Below are 24,879 nucleotides of genomic sequence, written 5' to 3'. Positions count from 1 at the left end.
GAAAGTCTGAAGTGAACATCTTGTATTAGTACTAAGCCATAAATAGGAAACCAACTCCAGAAAAGCCCAAAGTTACAGTTTTGTACACGTCTATCTAAAGCACACAAGAATAAGGCAGGTCTTAGCAATGGAAAAACAAAAGAACAGAAAAGGATCAAAGAAAACATCAAATAAGACAAGCAGAAATCACTTACTGCTTCTTTCAGGCCTCTGAACAATCCTAGTCTTCTTATTCTGAATTCCACTTTCATGAAGTGCCTTAAACCAGTCTCTCAATCTGTTTGCAACTTCCCTGAATTCCAAGTCACTGCACACTGAAAAACAAAATGCAGAGTTGTTTAAGGTTTTTCTCCAGGGTGATAAATTGAACTTTTCAAATTATGCTAAAAAGAATCCCCTAACCCCACAAAACTCCAACCCCACATAATAATACAATCATGTACGTTCCACAGCTTTAAAAATTTATTTAATTCAGCTGCATTGCTTAGGTATGCCTTCAGAACCCATTGAAGGTCCTGAGAAATAAATACCTGCTGTATAAAGGAATTATAAAATCACAGATGCCAAGGAATAGAAAACTTCCTTTGCAAACTACTATAACCAGCTGTAGCACAGATATTTTCACACCTTACTGCAGATGAGGCTGAGACCCATGACAGTCTTTTGTCTTCTCATTTCCATGATCATTAAGGCAATACTAATCCAAGCCCTACCAGAAGAGGTCAGAGGAGTAATTTAGGCAGATAATCATAAACACTCAGCCTGCTTTCCTATGCTGAGGTACAAAAAGAGGAAATAGGATTGGGAGCAAAAGTGTTTCAACTATGTGCTGGAAGTATATACTTGGAAGGGAGTTTCACAAGCCAAACCTGTGAGCACAAACAGGCAACTCCACAGCCACTTGGTGATGGAAAGGATGGATTCTTTGACCAGAAATAGCAAAGGCAGAAAAAGCACACCAGACCAAAGAGAGCATCTGTAGCACCAAGAGCAGCAGATTAGCAGCAGACTGGCTGAAGAGCTGTAAAGTACTGGCAGTTTGCAAAGAGGCCAACAGAAGCAGGTGTCAGAGAGAGATGTGCAGTCAAGAGGCTAATTCACTGACAAGACAAAGAAAGGGCATGCTTGAAGCAAGTAGATATCTCTCCCAGAACTCCATCTTCCCGTTTGTTTGGGAAGACAAAAGAAATAGCAGTGTTTGGAAGATGACAAGAGCAGAAAAGACAAAAAATGTATCCCCGCTCAGGTAACAAAATACATTCCACTGCCATTCTCAATAGCTGTCATTTCCAAATTGGGATCACTTTCCAGGTCTACCAGTAACCAAATACGCTACAACCTGAAGAGCTCATACCTAAGTTGTCTGAGCTTCACAGTGACACTCTTCATAAAAAATCTCCAGTTTGCTTACTTTTATTGTGTAGCAATCCAACACATTTAGTGACTTAGCTTTTTTAGCACTTCATTAAATTGCACAACACTATGAAAAACCTACTTGTATTTTGGAAAAAGATAGAAACATATAATTTTGTCAACAACTATCAATGCCTGTATACCTGCATGCACCTAAGCACAGGATTATTTATTCTTTACTGAAGTCCCTCTTGATACTTTGATTCTACCCATGAAAGAATGAAAGACTAAAGTACAATTCATCCATCCATATATTTGCATATGTTATGCACTGATGTTTTTATAAATATTGTATTTTGTGCTTCTCTATTGTGTAACAGAACTATTTCTTTTCTGATAATTTATAGGGAACTGGGGAAAAATAATCATAAATAGGCATGTGTAGTAAGAAAATGTATTACAACAACCAGATGAAAATGGTTTTCTGATCCAAGACTACATATTGTAATTTGAACATGTGGGATTTCTATGCTTGCTATGGTGACACCTTCCTGTACCAACTCTTGCAATCAGAGGACAGGTCAGCACAAAGAATCAGCTGTTAACTTGGGACTCTCTGCTCCTCTTTAATTTCTCCTTCCATTACAGCTGTATATTGGTTTTTATGGCCAGGTTTGGTAGCAGGGTTGGCTTCTGTGAGAAGCTGCCAGAAGCTCCCTCCATGTCCAGCAGAGCCAAGGGCAGCTGGCTCCAGGACAGAGCCACTGCTGGCCAGGGCCAAGCCAATCGGGAATGAGATAACAAATTCATGTTCAACTTCCTTTGCTGTAACAGAGATGATCAACCTAAAAATCCATTCACCAGAATGCTACTTGCCATTGAAACATACTTGGTTGAGGTAATCCTGTATGATGAAAAATTATATTAATTAGTTGATACATACTAAAAAATGTTTAGGAACTTTTCATCCCAGTGATGAGCTTGTAAAGATACAGAGTAGTGAAATTATTGTGCAAATTTGTCTGTACTGATTTAAAATAGGTCAAGATGAGGTAATTCAGATCTATTCAGACTATTATTTAACCTGATAGACTGGGAGATGAATCTTTAATGGTGAAAGACAGACAGTAAAGGCTGTAGAAGGTTAGAGAGTAATCAAAAAATGCATATTAAATCACATGAATCCACTCAGGAACCTGCCAAGAAGTAATTCTGCTTTTGTATAATGCCAATGCAAGGCAATCCTGCTATTACAATCAATTTTAGTAGCCATTAAGAGAATTAGTACAAGGTAATACCAAGTCACTAGCACAAAGGTTACTGGAGTCTGCTGTCATTTCAAGCAATGAGGCTGTCTTCTAAAATTAACAGCTATGGCTATGCAAAAAAATGAAGGTATCAGAAAATTTATAGGTACTTAATCCAAATATAACTTCATGATAAATATTATTTAAATGTTAGGTGGAACCAACTGTTCAGTCTGTTTTCACATACAGTAAATGTTATGATTTATGTTGGCGTTTGAATATACTTTACAGACTGGAAGTAAAATATTTGAAAATGCTCTATCAGCCTGAGTTCTTTAAGGGCCTTTCAATTCAAGTTAATTAATGAAGTAAAAATAGTGCTACTGAAAGCTGTAAAGACATGCAGAAGGTGTTTTAGCACTAGCATAATGTGCTGAATTCCCTAACATATTTAAACCAGTCTTAGCTTCCTGACATAAGAGAAAGTAAGTTATTTTAACAGTGCTTCCTTTTTATGTAAACACAGACACAGAAAAAACTACCTGTAGCTTAGTAAGTATTGAATGGACATGGGCATAATGAGCACACTGCAATACTGTTATATCAAACAGTAGCTTTTGCTAAGTGAAAGATCAAAAAAATTATTTAGGGAAAAAAAAAAAAGAAGCAAGAAATACTCTGCACACTATGCAGATGATTTTCTCCAGCACATACAATCTCATTCAATCAGGCAGAACTATACTCACAAATTCATGTATACAATAAAATAACCAGTAAGTAAATATAGAGTATCTAGAAAACTTGAAGAACAGGGTACACATCAACCATGTTTTAGAATCACCTTGTAATTACTCCACGTGAGATGGGCAACTGATCAGTCAGTGTGTGCTGAAGCAAGACTTCCTGCTACTCAAACTTTTCCAACATATTAGAATCACTGCATATGACTTTAAAAAGCATAGAAATAAAAACCCCAATATGATATTGTTTGATTCACAGAATAAATATGTTTATAAAATATGCTAAAAGGGACCTCCAGAAGCAATTCACTCTTACTCTCTGCTAAAAGTAGGTCTAATCACATCAAGCTGCTCAGGGCATTGTCCAGTCATTTGTGTCCTGTGACCATCACAGTACCCATGTGAGGGTTCCTCAGTGTTTGAGAGACAACCCCTCTTTGAGAGGAACTGCTATCAACTGCTCTGTAGCTCCACACTGTTGTCCCTGAAAAGTGTAAGAGTAATTCCTGTGCTGTAACTTGAGGATTGCAGCCATCAGTCCAGGACTGCTAGACACCCAGAAACCTAGTTAGAGCAGCAATTCTGAATCAGCTGCGAGCAGGATTATGAGGAGCTGTCCACAGCTGATGCTCATGCAGCCCAAAGCCCTTTGACAGCATTACCTGTACTATCATATGGCTGCACAGGAAATGCTGAGCACCTGTTCTAGCATGGGCATTTAAACCTTCTTCTGAAAATGAAACTGCCATCAGAACTCAGTGCAGAATGTGCATGGCTTTAAAGACATTACCTACTATAGTAAGCTGGAACATTATAGGACATGTAACTACTCAGTGACAGTACTCTACAAGTACCTTGGCATTCTGCAGAGGTTCTTTTTGGAATTTAGCCCTGAGGAACTGATTACTTGGACTGAAAATTGCCACCTCCAGAGTAAGGGCCAGTACCCTTGTGGCTAACTCTAAATGTCTAAGAATTGTATGCAAGTGACTTACAATTCCTGCAATACAGAGCAGCACTTCTAGCTCTGCATCATCTGTCACAAATGGGAAGAGTAACATATGGCAAAAAGAAATGTGCTAGCAAAACCCAATATATTTGGCAGAAGGACAAAAATCCCTCCAAACCTGTAACTAAAGAATGGGACAGTCATTTCAGTCATCTTTTTACCATCCTGGAGATACAGTTAGAACTGGTTTGGTTTTTTTTAAAAAAGGCTCTAAACTGAAAAAATTCATGCATATATTTGTATTTCTATAAGCTGATATTTATCAGCCATCTGTTATCTCTAGGGCCAATGATTTTAGGAAGATAATACCTTGAAATTAACAAATAAAAGCATTCTGATTTCCTTAATATTTAACTAAATATAATGAATTTTCTACTTTGGTTAGTCTATGTTATGAGATAATTAATACAAATTCTGCAGATACCATATCAGGGAGCTGCAGCTGCTTATTCTTACCGCCCAAATTAATGTTCCATACAGACATTCTGCACATGATTAATGCTTCATAAAATTCAAAGTGATTTCAATAAATTACATTTTCATAAAATAAGTCTGATCTTTTTGTGTCCTCACAGTTTTTAAAGACTTCACATTTTGGTATAATAATGACTTCTGAGTGCAGGAAAAATACTAGTAACCACAACACACACAATTTACGTGCCAAGTTACTGTCTTCAACTTAAAATATGTGGGCTTACAAAGACATTGCAATTAAGTAAGACAATACTGATTCTTTAGTCTCTCAGAAGTATCACAGACCTGTTGTGGAATTTGCTAATTTATTTTCTGGACAGTCAATGTATATGGCTTCCTTTACTAACTGCTGCTAACCTTCAGTGTAGGCTATCATTTCTCATCGTGCTCTGCTATTTCAAACTATTCATTTCTGAGGGTGAAAATGATATTATTAATCTGTAAATTGCATAGTTATGAACACAGACAACAAAAGAAGATAGCAAAGAGATGTTCCACTGTAATATGCTATATTCCAAGATAATTTTCAAATATTTCTGTATATTCAATTGAATCCAGTATTTTGTGTAATAAAAGATACAGGAAGTCTCAAGTAGGGACAGACTAAAAACTGTGTTAGTGGTGAAAGCTTTTAAGGAAACCATAACCCAAAGGTATGGTAGTTTTCAAAATTCAGTTTTAAGGATTCCTGAAAGCACTACACAGCTCTGGGACAAAGTCTGGACATTTTCTTCCCTTCAAGATCATGACTGACAGAGACCTGCAAAGACTTCTTGCAATTTGACACACAATCCCTTGAAACATAGTAGACAAAAGGTAAAAAGATCACTGAATAATGCTCTTTATGAAGAAAATTTTAAAATATGTATATATTATTTTACCATTTCAAATGAGGTATTTTCTGAAATCATAAATATTCTGTCCTGACAAAAGACCTTAAAAGTGTACTACATCAGGTAACCATGCACAGAACCTGGAAGGGACTGATGGACCTTTCTTTCTGTTGTGATAGACAATTATTGCTCCTCACTCCTATCTACTGGCTTGCACCTTTTCTCTGCCATGGAAGGGCAGGAGAATTAAACAGTGGGCTGAAAAATCACCCTTTAACAGAAATTAACTACAATCTGCTCTGCAAGTGTTTGGCATAAAAGAATCTCACATCATATTGGATCCCACTGAAGTCTAACAGGTCTGAGGCTGCATTGCAGCAATTTACTTTTTTCATATTTAGATCGTGATCTGATGCTTTAAACCACTTTGTATTTACTCTAAACATTTGCTTATGTGTTTTTCTTGAATGTTTAATCACTAACATTGCTGTCAATCTCATAAAATTGTTCATTACAAGAGCACAGTTGCCTATAGACCTTTCAGAGAGGACCAAGAGGGAAGAATCATTCCAATTTAATTATTTTATCTTCCCTAAAGCAAGGCCAAGAGAGGTAGAAAAACTTTTACTTTACTATTGAAGAAAACTATGACAGTTAATCCATTATATGGATGTAATGTAACAGCAGGACTGCATTCCCCTGGCCCAGAATTACCAGCCAGAGAGATGCAAACTCCACTACACTACCACCACCCCAGTGATATTAGAATGCTGGTTAAGTAAATGTAATCTGCAGCTGTGTCTCCACACAAATTCACTAATCAAAAGTGTAAGGAGAAATTCAGAAACTAATGAGTTTAAAAAAACATGGTTAGGGCACAAATACCCACAATGTTTACAAATGCATTTATGAAATATGTTAGCAAAGTGCAATTATGTTTTGCTAGTCTATGCATTCAGTACTAAATGGATTGTTCGTGAATGTCTGATGTAGATCAGGGAATTTTTATGAGCTGTATATGAATATTCATACAGATAGGAATTTATTTAGCCTTGATAATTTCTAATGTGATTATTCCTGTATGTATTTTAAATCCAAAAATCTTGCATTACCAACAGTGATCCTCATATGTGTTACAGAGAACCTTTAACACACAGAGTGTGACATTAATCAGTATCAGACCCAAACCAGACACCACGAGGTATCAATCTTGGTATCATGGTATCATCCCAGACAGTTCTTTCCCAGCCACAGTCTCTCTGCTGGCTACCTGCACACAGTGCTGTCCGTGTGTCGACTTCGCGACCACAGAAGTTTGCAGAAGGAGCTGTTCACAGAAGACACAAATCAGCACCATGTGTATGCAGAACCGAACAAAGCCCTCTTAAAATCCTTACCCTGTTGAAATCTGTAGTAAAATAATTGCTGCCTTCAGTACAACCAGAATTTCACCCTCAATTTGCTGCTGTCTAGACCAACTACTTGGTTCTTTGAAGAGGAAAGGAATGCTAACACTGATCAACACAGTGACGATTGTTCAAACAATTCTGTTGACATTTTTCCCAATGAAAAATTAAATTTAATAAATTTTGCCATCTATTAAAAGAAAAAGATAACCTTTTTGTTTAAAGAAATACGACATTATATTTTGAAAAAATCTATACAAAAAGCATGCTCATTTTAAACAAAATCTATATAATTAGAACACACACTGTTTTTCCACGTGGTGATTAAGAACCTTTCAAGGCAAAAAGGGTATGGGCAATTAGAGATGCCAGGTAGTTATCTATTCAGTTATAATTTCACTTGCTAATCATAAGCCATGAAAGGCATTTATAGTAACTGGTTGTGCTGATTATCAGCACCATTGCCTACAGCTGAAAAGAACTGCCAAGTATCATCAACTGTGAGCCTCTTCATCACTGCATCTGAGACTTCCAAACTACTGTCCTAATAATGGCATCACTGTGTTGCAGTGTTTACAAAATCTGTAGAAGTCTTTAAACTGTCAGTGACATCAGCAAGAGTCTGAAAATAATGCATCAGAACCTGAGACTTAAAAGTGAAGAAACAAAAGCAGTACTACAATTATTTTAAGAAATAATTAAATTCCTTCTGATAATGGTTTTGAAGACATCCTAGTAAGAACAGTAAGAAACATTTATAATGCAAAATTATGTCTATTTCTCATATATTCTTCTGTTCTCTGTCAAAAGACTTTCAACATCATTTTCTAGCTATTATTCCTTTTGTTCATGCATGTTTCTCTTTTGCCCTTTTGGGGCCGTGCTCTTAGAAGTATTTTGAATTTCTTTAAAAATATCAATAAATACTGAGAAACATATCACAGTGATACCTGAATCTCAATGGTCACACAAAAGCTCCTCATTTCTTTGACAACGATCACCATTAAATCAACATGGCACTACAGAGTCCTGCCAGATTATCCTATTCCACAGGGCCAGCTGCATCACCAGGCTATTTAGGTAGTTTTAAAAGATACAAGCCCTGACAGCCACCTGTGAATTCATTGTGGTCAAACCCCATGTTTTGTTACCACTGCACTGAGCTCAAAAATTTGTTGCTTTCCTGTCTGCATGGCTCATTGCTTCACTTTCAAGATGCTGATAGTGCTCCTCAGTGACTTTCAGACAACAGCAAATTCACATCTAACAAGGTGAAGCTGAGGCACAGCAAATGTGTGCAGAGATTACTGGACTCAACAGCAACCACCACCACCACAAAAATTACCTTGCAGTATAATGGGTCCAAGTTTAAGAGTTTCTCCACAGCTCTTATTTCATTAAACAAAAAGAAGCCCTGGTTCCATTTAGTGAGAGTTTTGTTACTGATTTCAGTACCAGCTTTGCATTCAATGAAGATGAATTTTTATAGCTGTAATTTGAAGGCTATTGCTTGGATACCTGAACAGACTTGGGATCTTATTTACTTGCTGCTGTCTGCATATACTATTTGGTTAATTGAAAGGACATCATCAACACATTTCTACTTTAAGAACCAACACTGCTATTATTTCTTAATATGCAATCAACTTACAGAGAAAAACAACTAGTTTAGTCTCATTTTATACTTAATTTCTGTTTTACAAAGAAAAGTTTCTAAGTTTCTAGGGCTGCTCACAGATTAGTCAGAGTTGGTAAATATGATGAAAAATAAACTTAATCCAATAACATCCTAAATAACAAAATCCTATAACACACTGTACATGGCAGAAAGTGTCTTTTTGATGATTTATAGCCACACCTGCAGATCTAATAGGACTGGATGTAGTCTGTAATTTTAAAAGGTCATTAAATGTAGAGAATAATTATATTGTGGGGCTGATACTGTTCAACATCTTTGTCAGTGACACAAACAGTGGAATCAAGTGCACCTTCAGCAAGTTTGCTCTCAACACCAGGCTGTGTGCTGCAGACAAGATGCTGGAGGGAAGGGATGGCAGCCACAGGGAGCTTGACACACCTGATAGGTGGGCCCACGCAAACCTCATGAAGTTCAACAAGGCCCAGTGCAAAGTCCTGAGTCGCAGCAATCCCAGGCACAAGCTGAGTGGAGAAGGGACTTAGAGGAGAGCTGCAGAAAAGGAATTCAGAGTGGTGGTTGATGAAAAACTCAACATGAGCCATCAGTGGGCAGTCACAGCCCAGAAAGCCAAGTGAATCCTGGGCTGCACTAAAAGGAGCATGGCCAGCAACTTGAAGATTATTCACCCTCTCTACTCTGATCTTGTGAGATCCCACCTGAGTATCACATCCAGCTCCAATGTCCCCAACATGAGAAGGACATGGAGCTGTTGGAGCAAGTCTATGACAATGGCTGAGAGAGTTGGGGCTGTTCAGCCTCTGGAGAAGAGATGGTTGTATGGAGACCTCATGGGAACCTTCCAGTATCTCAAGAGAGCCTACAGGGAAGCCTTTCATCAGGAAATGTAGTAATGGAAGAATAAGTAATGGGCCCAAACTAAAAGGGGAAATTTAGGTAAGACATTAAGAAGAAATTATTTTGTATGAGGGTGATGAGATACTGGAACTGGTCACCCAGGGAGGTTGTGGATGGTCCAACCCTGAAGGGTTCAATGCCAAGTTGGATAAGGCCTTGAGCATCCTGCTCTCTTGTAGCCTCCTTCAGATACTGGAAAGCTGCTCTAAGCTCTCCACAGAGCCTTCACTTCTCCAGGCAGAACAACTACAGGTCTCAGCCCTTCCAAGCATCTTTGTGGCCTTTCTCTGGAGTCACTCCAGCAGGTCCACATCCTTTTTATGCTGGGGTCCTAGAGCTGATGGCCATGACTAAACACATTTTTGCAGGACATGATGCAGTATGGTCAGCAGTTGCCATTACAGTAATGTGGTTTAACATTCCATATAAAAAAACTTCAGTACAACTTCAACTAGTATTTCAAAATCAGCCAGTAACTTCAGCTGGAAAAAAAATGCTAAAAAAACCCCCACCAAATTACATTGAACCCTAATGTTTCCAAGTTGATAAGGGAAGTTACAATAAGAACACACTTCCCACCAAACCTGAAGGCATTGAATTTGCAATTTAAAATGTTATCAAAACTGTTGTTTAAGCCTTAGAACATAGAAATAAACTAAAAACTCATTAAAGCTTCAAACTCAGCAAAAAACTGACTTTCTTGTACAGGCTGAGAAGAACAAAATATATAAAATCATATGAAAGAATTTGGTTTTATTATCTTCTAGGTACTAGAAATTAAATTTGTGAATTTTGCTGTTTGTGCCTCAAGGTATGCTATACTGCATTTGGGATAAATCTATTAAACAAGCAAGTGGGCAGACTCCTAAATAGAATCATAACTTAGCAATCAAATTAAAATAATTCCTATTCTCTTAGAATAGTATTTCACTTGGAAGGGACCTACAACAATCCAGCTGCCTAACCAGTTCAGGGCTGACCATAACCTAACACATGTTATTAAAGGCATTGTCCAAAATGCCTCTTAAACACCAACAGGATCATCAACCACCTCTCTAGAAAGGCTGTGCCAGTGTTTGACCACCTTCACAGTAACAAAATGCTTCTAAACATCCAGTCTAACCCTCCTGTGGCACAGCTCAGAGGCATTCCCATGTGTCCTATCACTGGACACAAGGGTGAAGAGCTCAGCACCTCCCTTTCCACCTCCTCAGGCAGCAGACCAATGAACTCACCCTTCAGCCTCCCTCTCTCCAAACTTGACAAGTATGAAATTCTCATCCTTTCCTCACAGTACATGGTTTCTATCCCTGTCACCAGCTTTGTTTCCCTCCTCTGGAGCCATTCAAGGACCATCACATCCTTCTTGGCATGTGGGGTCCAGAACTGCAGACACCACTCAGGGTGAGGCCCCCCAAGGCTGGATGCAGTGGGACAGTCACCTCTGCTGGTTGTCTGCTCTTGCTGTGCTTGATGCACCCCAGGATGGGGTTTTGCCCTCTGGGTTCCAGGGCACACCCTGCTGACCCTCTCTGAGCTGCTGCTGACCAGCACCCCAGATCCCTCTTGGCAGGGCTGCTCTCCCAATTTAGGGTTGTACCCAGCAGTACTCAGTAATACTCCTTATTTCTATATGAGTCACCATGAGGGAGCTGTGACCAAATAGCATCAATGTACAACACCCACTGAACTCAAAACCACTCCTGCTATACCATGACACTGCTGTGTAAAATATCTGATGTAAACAAATAGCTGACCCAAATAAATTAAATGAATACTGAATGTCCAGTCACTGCCTGAAGTCCAAAAATGCTCGAGTGTTAGGTAAGTCTCTTAGAAGAAATTAACAAACAAGAAAAGAGAAACCATGACATTTTCAGCACATTGATATCGAATGCCTGTAAAGAAGATGCAGGCAACAGCTCCTCTGATTGTTCAGTCACTCAACAGTGAGGATAATTAGAAGAAACTTCCTGAGGCTACAGGCAATGGTAATGGCCCAAAGGGGAGCAATTCACACAAACTCTCCAAAATCCCCCTGAAAGGTAGTCAGCTAGGTAGATTAGGTATCTAGATTTTATTTGTTTCTCATTTACTAGACATACACACACAAAATAGGTCAGCTCATCAGCAGAAGATAGGAACATACATAAATATATGGCTGAATAAACATTAAAAATAGTGAGTTTTTCTCCTCTCTTCTATCTAGACAAGGCAGCCAAGCACCTGCCTGGTGGGTACAAAGCTTTGCTCCTGAGCCAAAGATGTAACTAAAGAATCATCATCTCCTTGCTATTCACATTTTCCTTTTTTACCTTCTTCCCCTTTCTAGGCTGCTTCTTTCTATAGTTCCTCACATTTTGACATGTTAAGAGTTAATGAACCACACATTATTTAGATTTCACTGTACACAACATAATCAAGGTGTCCCCTTAACTCTGGTGTTGAAAAATTTCGTGTGAAATAAAGTATTTGTCACTCAATACATATTTATGTAACAAAACATCTTTTATCATTATCATACTGTTACTGAATTTTTTTTCCTGGAGAAAACCATAGTTAATAATTTTTTGAAAAATACTACAATGTAAAACTTTTTTTCCAGAAAGGTAAGATGCTGAGCATTTTAATCTAAATTAATTGATTGATATTTATCCAATAGAAATGCAGATTTGTGTAATTTTTGAGTCCACATACAACCCTTTTCTCTTATAGCATTGGAAGAAGTAAGGAAATTGTCTTCAGGAAAATGTCCATTCTTATATGGCCTGATATTGCACAGATAAAGTAAATTCAAAGTTTTAAAAAATAAAATAATGCAGGGTAACCCTGAGACATTGATAGCAAAAAATGAGACCTCTGTAAAGACTGCAACAGGTACTTTGTTTTCACAGTTACTGTTTGGCTTCCACTGCACAAGAAATTCCTCGTCACTCAAAACAACACTAATAAGCACTTATAATGCTTGATAAGGACAGTATATTCCATTTTGATTTATGCAACAGAATGACCCAATGTCCACATGATACACTGGAACAAACTGCTCAGTTACACAGGAAAAGAGTTCCCACATTTCAACTTTTTAGAATGCTGTTCTTTATCTACCCCAAAACTCTGGACACCAAAAGGAAACTCAGATTATAAAAGAACAAGAGCAGAAGTTCTGACCAGACCATTTGGTGTTCAGCTCTCCCAGAAGAGTGTACCACCCAAGTTTCACGTCATTAAGCTGCAAGCCTCCAGGACAGCCCAGACTCACAGCATGTGCAGTGCAGGCAGTCTGCACATAAGGACTGCCTGTTTGCCTGGCACTTAACAAACACATGCCAACACCACCAATCTGTCTGCAAATGTTAGTTTTCAGTGCTGTTTAGGTGGCCTGGAAAGGCCTAGGGATAGCCTTGAAGAGCCCGGCGCTTCAAAGGACGAGGAGAGACTTCTGATCTTGTCTCGGTCTCGGTGTTTATTAATTGTTTATCTAAAAGATTTTCTTTCAGCCCGACAGAGGTCTGCACAGCAAGTCAGCCATGGGCACACTCCACAAGCCCCGGGGCGGTCACTTATCTTTATACCCGAAGTTACGTGTACAATATTTATCATTTTTCCCCAATACCTTCTACCCTTATTAACCGATGCACTTTTAGTAATGACCAATCCCAAAGTGCCACCACCACCACAGAAGATGGAGGCCAAGAAGAAGAAGAAGAAGGACAGGACACGCCCCAATTCCTCCATCTTACTTCTTTAGACACCCCTGTACCAAAATCCTAAACCCTGTGTTTTACACTTTAACTAACTTATCCCTTCACCATTCACCCAGTGAAACCCTCCCAGTCCTCATACAGGTCTCATCTCCTGTGTAGGATCAAAATCCTGCCACCAGACACTTCTGGCAGCATTCCAGGACTCCCGAGCCCCCCAAGGGTGTTCTCGGCCACTCTGCACCTCCATCCTGAGGTGCTGAGATCCCACATGCAAACACCTTCCTAATGGATAGATGCATTTCTATTTCCATTATGGAAGTCCTTAAATCACAAAAGAGGAATTCTTCCAGTCTGAAGACATCCTGCTTTGAGGTAGAGCAATAGAAAAAAAAGGAATAGTAGATTGTGCAATTATTCCATGACTTCTGTGGTAATGAAATTCAGTACAATTTTATTATGCTGTGTATAGTTAGCTTGCTTCTACATATAAATATATATAGCTAGGAATTTAAAAATTACTTCTAAGGTCCCTTGTATGCTTTGTCCAAATGGCAAGAATAAATCATTACCCATCAGAATGCTTATTTCAGATAGAATTGAACATTACATCTCTGTGCCTGAAGCAGATGGAAAGCAAAGGCTGTTTTGCAGGCTTTATGATTTGCAAGCACTTTTCATGAGTTCTGTTCTGTAAAATATTTTCGGTTTCTAGACTACTACTACCGGCGATAGTTTTCAGTGTATCTTGTACATTACTATGTTACCTTACAAAAAAACCCATTCGGTTCCATATGATAGTTTTAATGTTCTAGGTGCTTCATATATAAATATAAAATATTATATATATGAAGTATTACAACATCTGCATTGTGTGTGCATGTAGGCAAACAATATTTTTTTCTAAGAGATTTCTCTTAATCTAAATTAGCATATAAATTTAGAATCACTGTAAACTGTACAAGGTTAGCTAGGAAGTTTATGGATTTACATCACCACTTTAAAATGATAAAGAATTTTTTGTGATAAATATATTTTGAGCTACAAATCACATTTTCTTGACTATATTTCGTGTCATATGTTAAGCTACACATTTCTCAACTCCCTCTTCAAATCCATGAGATCAGACTCTATTTCTTTCCCTATATTTTGGCTAAAAAAGAAAAACATGCATTTGCACACAGAAGCAAGTGTAGTATTCCTTAATATACATACATGTGCCATAGTTCTCAGACCATTTAAAAAACTTGTTCTCTAACAGGTATTCACAACTAACCAAAATTGTCTCACTAACTGCCACTGAAAGTGACAAAATCACTCATGAGTTTCTATTTTCTAAGACAACTATTGTCTTATAGTTTTCTATAAGACAATTTTGGTTACATAATTATAATGTGGACCTTTACATTTTACATTTTGTGCATCAAAAGAATTTCATATGATGAACTGTTGAAAGCGCTTGGACCATTTTCACTGGAGAAGAAAACAATGGGATCTTATAAATGTGAATAAATACCTGGAGGCTGGACATAAAAACAGAACCAGGCTCTCTTCAGTGGTTCCCAGTGACAGGGCAAGAAGCAATGGGCACAAAGTGTTCAGCATGAACTTTCTGCTGAACATTAGGAAAGAATTTGCTGTGAGAGAAACTGGGCTTTCCAGAGAGGTTGTAGAGGCTCCGTCCTCAGAGACATTTCAAAGTTGCCCCAGAAAACTCTCAACCATGGTCTTGAGCAACCTCTTCTAAGTGGTCCTTCTTGAGCAGAGGGGTGGAGCAAGAGCATCTCCAGAAGTAAATTTCAACCTCAAACATTCTGCTAGTCTGTGACTCTGTAATACTGGTGTGTAGCTGGGTAAAAGTTTGGTAGCAGGAGAATTTTACTGATAATTTCAAACATCTCAAGAAAAATCAATTCAAGTGATGGTATAATTTAATTCTTCATTTACTGGACCTTTATTCAGATTCTCTGTGCTAGTTGCACAGATTATTTGGGGAAAAAATTATATTCCTTTCTTGTTCCTTTTACACTAAGCAAAGTTTTCCACCTCCTTATTCCTGTGTTTGTTTCAGGTCTTGAGCAGAGAAATAGAGCAAATCAAAAGCCTGACCCCTTTGTCATATAAAAGTCTGATCTTACAAAACAACTGATTTTAAATCTCTCCCAGTACATTCGAGGAATTCAGAAATAAGGTTTATAAGAAAAAAGGGAAAATCTTTATGACACTGGATATCACGCAAAAACTGAAATAATTTCAAATAAACTAAAATAGCAAATGGAACAACTGAAGATAAATGAGTAACTAACTGGTTATCATTTTCTCTAACTCTTCTACCCTAACTTACAAGGACCAACACCTTAGACTTATCACTTGCAGAGTGAAGTGTTACATGGTATATGCAAAAATAGCACCAAGTGGTCCAGGAAGAGGGGGAAAAGACAAAGAAAACAGTAATATATTGTTCTTCAATGTAAGAAAATTAGGATGTTCTCCAGAAAGGGAATATACTTCAGCTAGGAAGCTGAATTACTGTATCTAATCTGTACTGAGTGCTACATTCCTGCCACTGCTGAGAATCTCTTTCACGAAGCTAAAGAAATCAGATCCCTGGCATCACTTACTGACATCAATGAGCTTCTGACAGCCCCTCATGCAATGCAGGAAAAACATCCTGACAGACTGGCACCTTACACGACGAGATTCAAGCTGCCCACAAATGAACACTACAGAGGGGCAGGCTGCTAATCCTTACTGCCAGTGAGAGCTCTCACTAATAATTAAAAGACCATCTGGATGAACTGTGGACATGGGAACTCATTGCTTGCATTACAAAATCTACCTTTAGCCCTAGTGAATTAAATTCTAGAAACATCAAGAAATAAACGCAGGTACACAATAACCTTGTGAATAACTGCGTTAATCTCTAGTTTTCCTTTCCTGAGCAGTAAATTGTCACAGATGCTTGTCTCTGACACTTGTCTGCATCCTTTGGCCTTGACTCACTATATACTGTTGGCTACTGTTAGCTTTTCACTCAGAAAAAAAAAAAACACTTTAAAGCTATCAATCAGCAATTTAAAGCTGGTGGACAGCTCTTCTAAATTATTGCAATCTGTAGTGATTTTCTTTTAAACTTGCCTTCCTAATGCTATGTATCCTGTTTTCTATAAAGTCTTGTTATGATCCAATGCTCAATTTAAGGTCAGAAACATCCCAACTGACTTGGATATGCTTGTACAAACTCTCCTTTTTTCTCTTTAATAGATTTAACAGGGTGAAACACAAAACCAGAGAGTACTACTGTCACAGACATCTTTTGTGAAAAATCCTTTCTTTAGGATTTTTCCCCTTCTGGGAAGCTGAGGCCCCAGAAGAAGGATGTAAACAGTGGTTGTCTGCGGCTGTGGAATGTTACAGGTGCACCTGATTGGTCTTCTGTGAGTGTTAGGATTTACTGACCACTCACAGGAGCGTTGTTCTTGCTTTCTGCCTGGACACAAAACTTCGTTGATTCATTCCTTTGCTATTCCTAGCTTAGCAGCTTCTGAAATTTTTCTCTCTTTTCCTTTTAGTATAGTCATAATGTATTATATATCATAAAATAATAAATCCAGCCTTCTGATCATGAGTGCAAGATTCTCGTCTATCTCTCACCCTGAAAAACCCTTGCAAGCGTTGTAACATCCTACTATTTTCTTTGGTTTTTTGAGCCGTAGCAGTATTTTGTTCACTTTGCTAAAACGATAAACTCTCTTTCTATTCCTTTTCTGAAGCTCAACCTTTAGAAAGAAGGTAACTACATAATACCAGCGATTTAGTGGCCTCTATCTTTGACGTATCTTTAATCCTCTTAAACTGTATATACAGAAATACTGCAGAGGTTGGTCAGCTTCAACTACTGACCTTAAAAGAAAACTAGAAAAATAAAACCCGAAACAGATTCCTGTGAGACATAGTAAACTTTCTTAAAACCTGCACACATCTAAATTTGAGACAAGCCTGCTGAAGAGACCAAACAGAACAAAATTGTCTTAATTACTTACTTTCCACTTACACAGACTTTATTACTCTCTTTTTAAATGTTCTGTACTCTACTACTGTTCTCAGCATTCTAAGAAACATCTACTAAAAACAGGAAAAAAAATACAAAAATATTGACAGGAATTCTTACTGAAGAATAACCAATCCATGATTTCCTATGACTTGTACTCTTAGAAATGGTAAATAGAAGACTTTTTTGCTCTTTTGTTTCATGCCTCTCTAATAGTTAAGACATACCTCTGTACTAATAAATCTCAATATAAAGCCAGTAATTTTAGGGAGTAGTTATGTTTTAAAGGCCCCACCATACTAATGAGCCAAAGCTTAACAAGTGGATAAAACTGAACAAGTGCTGATGCCTGCATGTGAGGTGGCTGCAGCACTTGAGGTTGCAATATCAGCAGAACATTAAAAGAGATGCCACAGTTAATTTCATGGATCATGGTGCCTTCAGGAAAGAAGTTGGGTTTTTCATTTTCCATGAAGACTTTAATGTTTTACTTAGAGAATTTATGACATGTAAAAGTAATACGCATCTGTGATATAAAATAAAGACATCAAGAAAAAATAAAATTAGTATTGTATTTTGTGATGCAGATAAAAAGCAACACAGTTGGATAATTACTATGCTTTGAGGCACAAAGGGTTGATCTAATAATTTTATTAATACATGTTTTCATAATGCTGATTCATCAAGAATATAAAATAAATCTGAAATTAAAAATACAAAACCTGCCTTCTTGGCAGTAAAAAAATTCAAGATGTGAAAATGTAACACTTGAAACAGATTTAGATTATGATGACACTAGTACATATTCTTACCAAGACTCTGAGTAAAGCTGTAGTAACCTACAAAAAGACTCAAAGGTAGCTATTTTGCATGCAAAATAAGAACGGGGGGGTTTTCAAAATAAATCTTTCCCTTGCTTAAAGACACTCAGAAGCATGCAAAAATTGTCCTGCAGAGTTATTGTTAAACAACTTTCTTTTAACAGTGTTAATTCTTTTTCTAACCCTGCACCATCATTTCAAACTATTAGAAATTATCACAGCTAGAAGTGAGTGGTATGAACATGGCCTAGGTGTTATCATACACTCAATGCACAGAAAGACGTTTTCAGAGCATCAGTGAATACACACAACCACAGTAAAATGTTCAGTACTGTCTCAAAAGTTTACACCAACCAAGAGAACAATGGTTCTCAACTGGGAAAGAATGGTCAAGCATTTATGCAAGAAAAGCAAAAGTGAAACAGTCAATCAATTCTGTTCTTCTGTCTGTATGCTCAGGAGGGGTGAGAAAGTCTTTTTTAGAGAAAACTTCTACTTTTATGTGTAAGAAGCGATTGTATATTTACTATTGAAAGAAAGAGAATATTGTGTAACCAAGTAAGGATATGCTGGTATTCAAGTAAACTTTTTCCTCTGAATAATATGTTACTAGAATATTTGCTTAAAATTAGCTCAAGTAGAAACTAGTTACCATGACAGAGGTCAGCTTCAAAGAATAAATTAGATATAATATTTATGTTGAAAAAAAAAAAATAAATTGAAAGGGCTACCATATCACCAGGATATTAATGAATTTCTGTCAATCTCAGTGTAGCAGTTGTAGAAATATCAGCAATAGCTGCCAAAGACAGACATTCCAATCCCTGTCTTCTAAAGGCCTTTGATATTTTAAAGAAAATACTAAAAAAATTCTGGCAGCTATTAAAACAGTAACTTCAGAAAAAGTGATACTGCAACTATTTAACAGGGAGCACAGATAGCACAGTTGAAGTACTAAAGTAAAAAGGATATTGAAGTACTAAAGACTCAATTAATATTATTGGGAAGTGGTTGCCAAAAGGTTATCACATGCTCTTTAAATACCACTCAGCTTACATCCTACTTGAAGAGGACTTCATGAATATTATTGCTCCACCTTCAGAACACTACTGAACCATCATCAGTCCATTCCTGAGCTTCCTAAGGACCTCAAGCAGCTTCACTGTCACTAAACTGACATACTTACAGAAAAAATAATTCAGAATTAGTTTATGTAATTAGCACGTTTTATCTTCAAAAAATAAGAAGGAGGCGCAAATTAAGTAATTTAAAGTAATTACCTGATTTACAAAAACACCTGATTTTTCTAGCAGTTATCTTCCACTGTTGAGTAAGGAAAGACTTTTAAGTATTACTGCATATTGATGGTATAAAAAGAGTATCAGTAAAAAAATTACCAACACATCAGTAAATGAGACACAAACATAAAAACATCCTTAGCTTATTTGTTCATTGCATGAACAGAAAGATGATCCAGATACTTAGCATATGATCTGCACCTCTTTGATTATTTATTCTCAATACAACTACTGTGACACACTTGTAAAGCCTTTAATGTACCATAAGATTGGCAAGGCCCCTTCATTTACATAATTAAGGCAATTATAGCCATAATAATCAAATGCAGCACCATTTTAATGGTCTGGACTATATGTAAGCTTCTGCTTTATAATCCATTGAAGCTGGTTGGTGAAGTGCAAAAGAAAATAATGAATATATCCTAAAAAAAGCATGCTCTCATGATTAACTATAGTAGAGTTTGTTGTGCAACACAGACTAAACTTTCCAAATAATTTGCATGCTTTGGGGACCCTAGAACTGAATTTGTTCATTAATTGTTCCAAGATCTAAGTTAACATTAATGATTATAAAACCTAAAATGAAAACAGCATTAATTATCTTCTTTCATCATAACAGCTTGCCTGTCTTAAAATTGCAGGAACACACAAAAGCACAGGCTGATAGGCTGTAGATAACTTTTCTGCCTCTAAAGGCGTATTCACCATTGGGTTCATTGGGGCTTCCCCTCCTACTAAAACACAAGGGGAGAGGAAGTAAAGAAATCAATCAAGCTAATCAAAATTTTCATAATAAATCATTTTAAAGCTACCTCCTCTAGAACAATCTTTTCCCCTGCGAAAAGTATATGAATACTTCATAAGAATACAACTCTGAATGACTGATTACTCATCTTGTACATAATGGGTCTTTACCTAAAAAGAACAGTGTATAAATGGCCCTGAGTGTTGGAACAACCCCACAGAAATCAAGGGTTACAAAAAAAGCAATGTATTCTAAATAATCACCCCATGTGTATAAGCTCACTCCCACATGCTTATAGTGAACCTGCTAGCTTTGGGATGGAGCTGGGGAGCTCACCCTGAATTTCTCCCTGCACACAGGATGGACAGGCAGTGCCATGCTGTGCCCAGCCCCTCAAACATGCACACCTGCTTCCAAACCACGGCTTGCACAGGACAGGCATGCCCTCGGTGCCCTGTGACAAAAAGGACTCACACAGAGAGCAGAGACAACACTGACATTACTTTAGAAATCAAAAACTGTATCACACAACTATTTTTAACACAAGGCCAGATCTGCCAGTTCAACACTCACTTGTAATAAGAAACATGAGGAGCAAATTCTCCAAGTGCAATCCACCACAGTAGGACAGAACTGCTTTCCACAGCACTGAGACCTTAGGAAATTTCCATTTAAAAGTAAATTTGTGGATGTGACATACATACCAGGATCTGACAAAACTGTATAAATTTGAGTACTCAAAAGCTTCTGAAAGTAGCCATGAATGGAAAAAAAATGGAATGTTTTGGAAATAAACAGGCCAAATGAAGAGCAAAGACAAGGTGGTTTTAGAGAAGATTGCTGTTGCAAAGGTGCTCGGAACTGAGAACATAGAGATGTTTCCAGTGACAGGCATGGAATATTCCCATCTTCCCTTCAGTGTCACAGCTCTTTGCAATACTGCCTACAAGCACTCAGCTAACAATCCTTGCTCAGTACTACACTTCATCCTGGAAGCAATAAAATGTTCTTCTTCAAAGCATTCTCAAGTACGTTCTGCAGCGTTACAGGGACTATTTTTCATAAAAACAGCATATGCACTCTAGTTTTTCTTACAGTATTATTATGGAATGGGCAACCTTCCCTTAATCCTTCACTTCTTCCTTGTAACAGTCAAACTCAACCAAATTTTAATTCATTCTGCAATTATGACTTAATTGCAGAGAATATCAAAACTACAATGACTGCTCAAGCACATTCTGCCTTTTCACTTTTTTTATACTACCAGCTCCACTCTGATGTGGATTGATAGTATTCTTTTACTATAATGTCTCTGCCTCATTGCTCTATCTGCATTTGTGATACCACTTCTTTTCTGTTCTTTTCAATACATACTTCTAATGCTTGCTCTCAAATATTCTCATCCTTGTAAGAACAGAAAGAAAAAGCAAAAATTTTTTAGCCAAAAGGTCGTCTACCAGTATAATAACCAATTCTAGTTATCCTTTTTGAATTATAAAGGTGTTTTAAACAAAGCGGACACACACTATTCCATGCAGGAGAAGTTTGAAATTATAGGAGAAACAGGCATCTGGAGCAAAATTGAGTCACTTCTAGAGCCTAACAACAGCTTGCACAGCTGCATCTCCATTTCCCCAGTCCTTCAAGCACAGGCTCCTCATCACTCCCACATCACATATGGACAATACCTGGCAAGACTGACTTCCTTCCTTCCTTCCTTCCTTCCTTCCTTCCTTCCTTCCTTCCTTCCTTCCTTCCTTCCTTCCTTCCTTCCTTCCTTCCTTCCTTCCTTCCTTCCTTCCTTCCTTCCTTCCTTCCTTCCTTCCTTCCTTCCTTCCTTCCTTCCTTCCTTCCTTCCTTCCTTCCTTCCTTCCTTCCTTCCTTCCTTCCTTCCTTCCTTCCTTCCTTCCTTCCTTCCTTCCTTCCTTCCTTCCTTCCTTCCTTCGTGGGCACACAGATCAGACCACTCTCATCCCAAACACATTCTCTATCATTCTACACCCCTTAGACTGCTACTAATCACTACATTAGATTACTATAAATTATGATGGAGAAGTCTCTTTTTAGAAAGTCTTAGTATGGAGTGTGATTAATGAAGATACTGCTGACAATTTTACTTGGCTCAGTGTCACTTCAGAAAAAGAAGATAGTTAAAAAATTTTAAAGAATTATGCAAAAAATGTATCTTAGCATTGAAGAAACAACCAATAAAATTACCTACACTGAGTTTATGTTATTACACAAACAAAGTAATGAATTCTAAATAAATTCCTTTTACAAATACAGTAACACAGTATTTTTGGGCTAGCAAATTCTCTTTTCATCATATATATGGAAATAATTCACAAATACAAATGAACTGTTGCAAAGATTATTATTCTGCTACCTCAGAAATAACCTATCATTTATAAATACTCTAGGAAAGCTGTAAAATCTGGTAAAACAATAGTATTTCTTATTAAAGATCAAGTAAAAAATGGTGTATCACTCACCTTATATACCACAGAGAAAAAAAGGACATTCTTAATGAAATAGGCTGACCAAATATCAAAGCATAAAAATCCACAATGCATCAATGTTCACTTTATCTTCAAATTATACGTAAGGTATACCTACAGCTTACTGTTGCTGTAAATGTATTTAACAAAGTAAAAAAGGTGAAAAACAGTAGCTTGAATGGTTGGATAAATACAGTTTTAAGATAAATAGCATTAAGTCTGAAAAGTAAAATCTATGTATTCTAGTAAAAACTGCAACAAAAGAAAAATGAGCATTTACTTGTAAGTCAGTACCCTCTGAAGAACTACAATGTATATACAATAATACATTTTAGTTTCATAGCACTTTTAAAATCAAAAGCTTTCAGAAACAATAACAAAAGAGTGTTCAGAAACATCAGTAGAGTAAGAAGGTTTGCCTATGGATAATGTATTTTCCTCTAACAAGGAAACTAAATCACAATATTATAGCCAATTTACATTTAAATCAATAGCATGTTTCATGCTGATGCCAGCAGTAAAAGCAAGAGCAGAAATTTTAGGCCAAATTCAGTTTTTGTTGTGAGCCCACAATGAGACCAACCTCAAGCAGTGTATATCAGTACAGATAAGACAAACTCCTGGATTTGAGCGCTTCCACTGATACCAATCATTATGCTCTGGCATTTCAGGCTTTATCTAAAGACTATATTGAGAAAAATCAGCAAAGTTTATGAAAATTAATGAAATTAATGAAAATTAAGCAACTAAAATAGTGTAGAGAATTTATTTTATTGTTGCATTTTACAGAACTGCAATAGGAATTACATAAAAAAAAACCTTACTGAATATAAATATATGGCTAGGAAGAACAGTAAACTAGAAAGCTGACAATTACCCAGTGCAAATTTAACTCACATATAATAAATGTTGCTACCACCTATACTCCCAGACTACCAAGACCACCTCCCATCCATTTATTGTGCATATTCCTCTGAGAATGTTAACTGAGAGCAGCTTGCCTGTGATGATAACTTAATTTTCTGTAACAAGCACGACAGTGTGAAATTAAATGTTACAATTAGACCTTTTAAAAAAAATTTAAAACATACTACTGCATTTGTAAATAAAGGTCAAACAGCAATATAACATAACAGGTCACTGATAATATCAGGCCTAATACATGTTAGTTTGAAAATGGATTTTTATTCTATTGATGTCCTGTAGTTACCTTTTCAAAAGAGAAATAGGGGATTACAAAACAGCGGTATCCGTCATTGAAAGGCAGAAACACAAAGAAGAGATTAAGTAGTTAACACAAGTGATAATTTTTGCCCTCAATCTCTTTATTTGTGAAGTCTGGAAACCAGTCGGTGTTCTCTCTGAATGTAAACAAAACAAAAGCTCTTTTTTGGCATCTATATCTGTACTATATGAAGAGTAGTAGAGGTCATGTATTAAAAAGATGATGCTATGCAAATTAAATCAGAGGATTTGGGAGAGTGCTGTTTGGTTGTTTGCCCCTCTATTTGTTTTTCAAGCACTGATGCACACAGAACAAACCAGTATCCACAGCGTCTTTAATCCTACTGTTATTTATCCTCATCTCTACAAAGCAATTGACAATTTGGCAGTATTCAGTATAAAACAGGATGCAGCTGAGAGGGCAGTCATATTCTGAGATTAAAGCCTTTCTGACTGAAAATACTTTGAGCATGCAATGTTGCCTTTCCACCTCCTTCTGGCAAAAGCTTACCGTCAAAGAGTATGACATTTGTAAGAGCTTCCTTATTAGCTACATAGTGCTTCTCAAATGCTGAAAGAAAAAAAAGCTCTTTTTTTTTCCTTCCATGAATTTAAGCCTAAATCTCTTATTTTAGTGAAAATATCCCGAGCTCTTAGCACGGAATTTATTAGAGATTAACAAAAAAATTACTGAGACTGAATTCTTCTATTTCAATAGCTACTAAAAATGCATATTCAGAATTCTACCAACAATGATACAGCTTTTTGCCATTTAAACTGCAGGGCCTTCAATTGGCCCTGAGCTTTTGGTGTGACTGCACGTCCCAGCTGAATCATGACTCTATGTCAGGGCAGAAGCACAGCCTTATTTCTATGATGAAGGTATCCAAAGACATAATTGAGAAAGATGCTGTACTACACATCA

General features: G+C 37.1%; 1 protein-coding gene across 4 annotated transcripts in view; it reads right to left on the bottom strand.

The window, feature by feature from the left end:
- SPOCK3 (SPARC (osteonectin), cwcv and kazal like domains proteoglycan 3) overlaps positions 1-24,879 on the bottom strand; it is a 166,874-nt gene that overhangs the window by 20,518 nt on the left and 121,477 nt on the right. For all 4 annotated transcript variants that reach the window (XM_058803208.1, XM_058803207.1, XM_058803211.1 and 1 more), the window contains one exon: positions 195-314. In XM_058803208.1, the coding sequence (XP_058659191.1) occupies positions 195-314 (120 nt within the window). The remainder of the gene's footprint in view (positions 1-194; positions 315-24,879) is intronic.

The sequence above is a fragment of the Ammospiza caudacuta genome, chromosome 4 (genome assembly GCF_027887145.1).
Source record: "Ammospiza caudacuta isolate bAmmCau1 chromosome 4, bAmmCau1.pri, whole genome shotgun sequence".
Taxonomy (NCBI): Eukaryota; Metazoa; Chordata; class Aves; order Passeriformes; family Passerellidae; genus Ammospiza; species Ammospiza caudacuta.
This window is presented reverse-complemented; position numbering and strand designations above follow the sequence as displayed.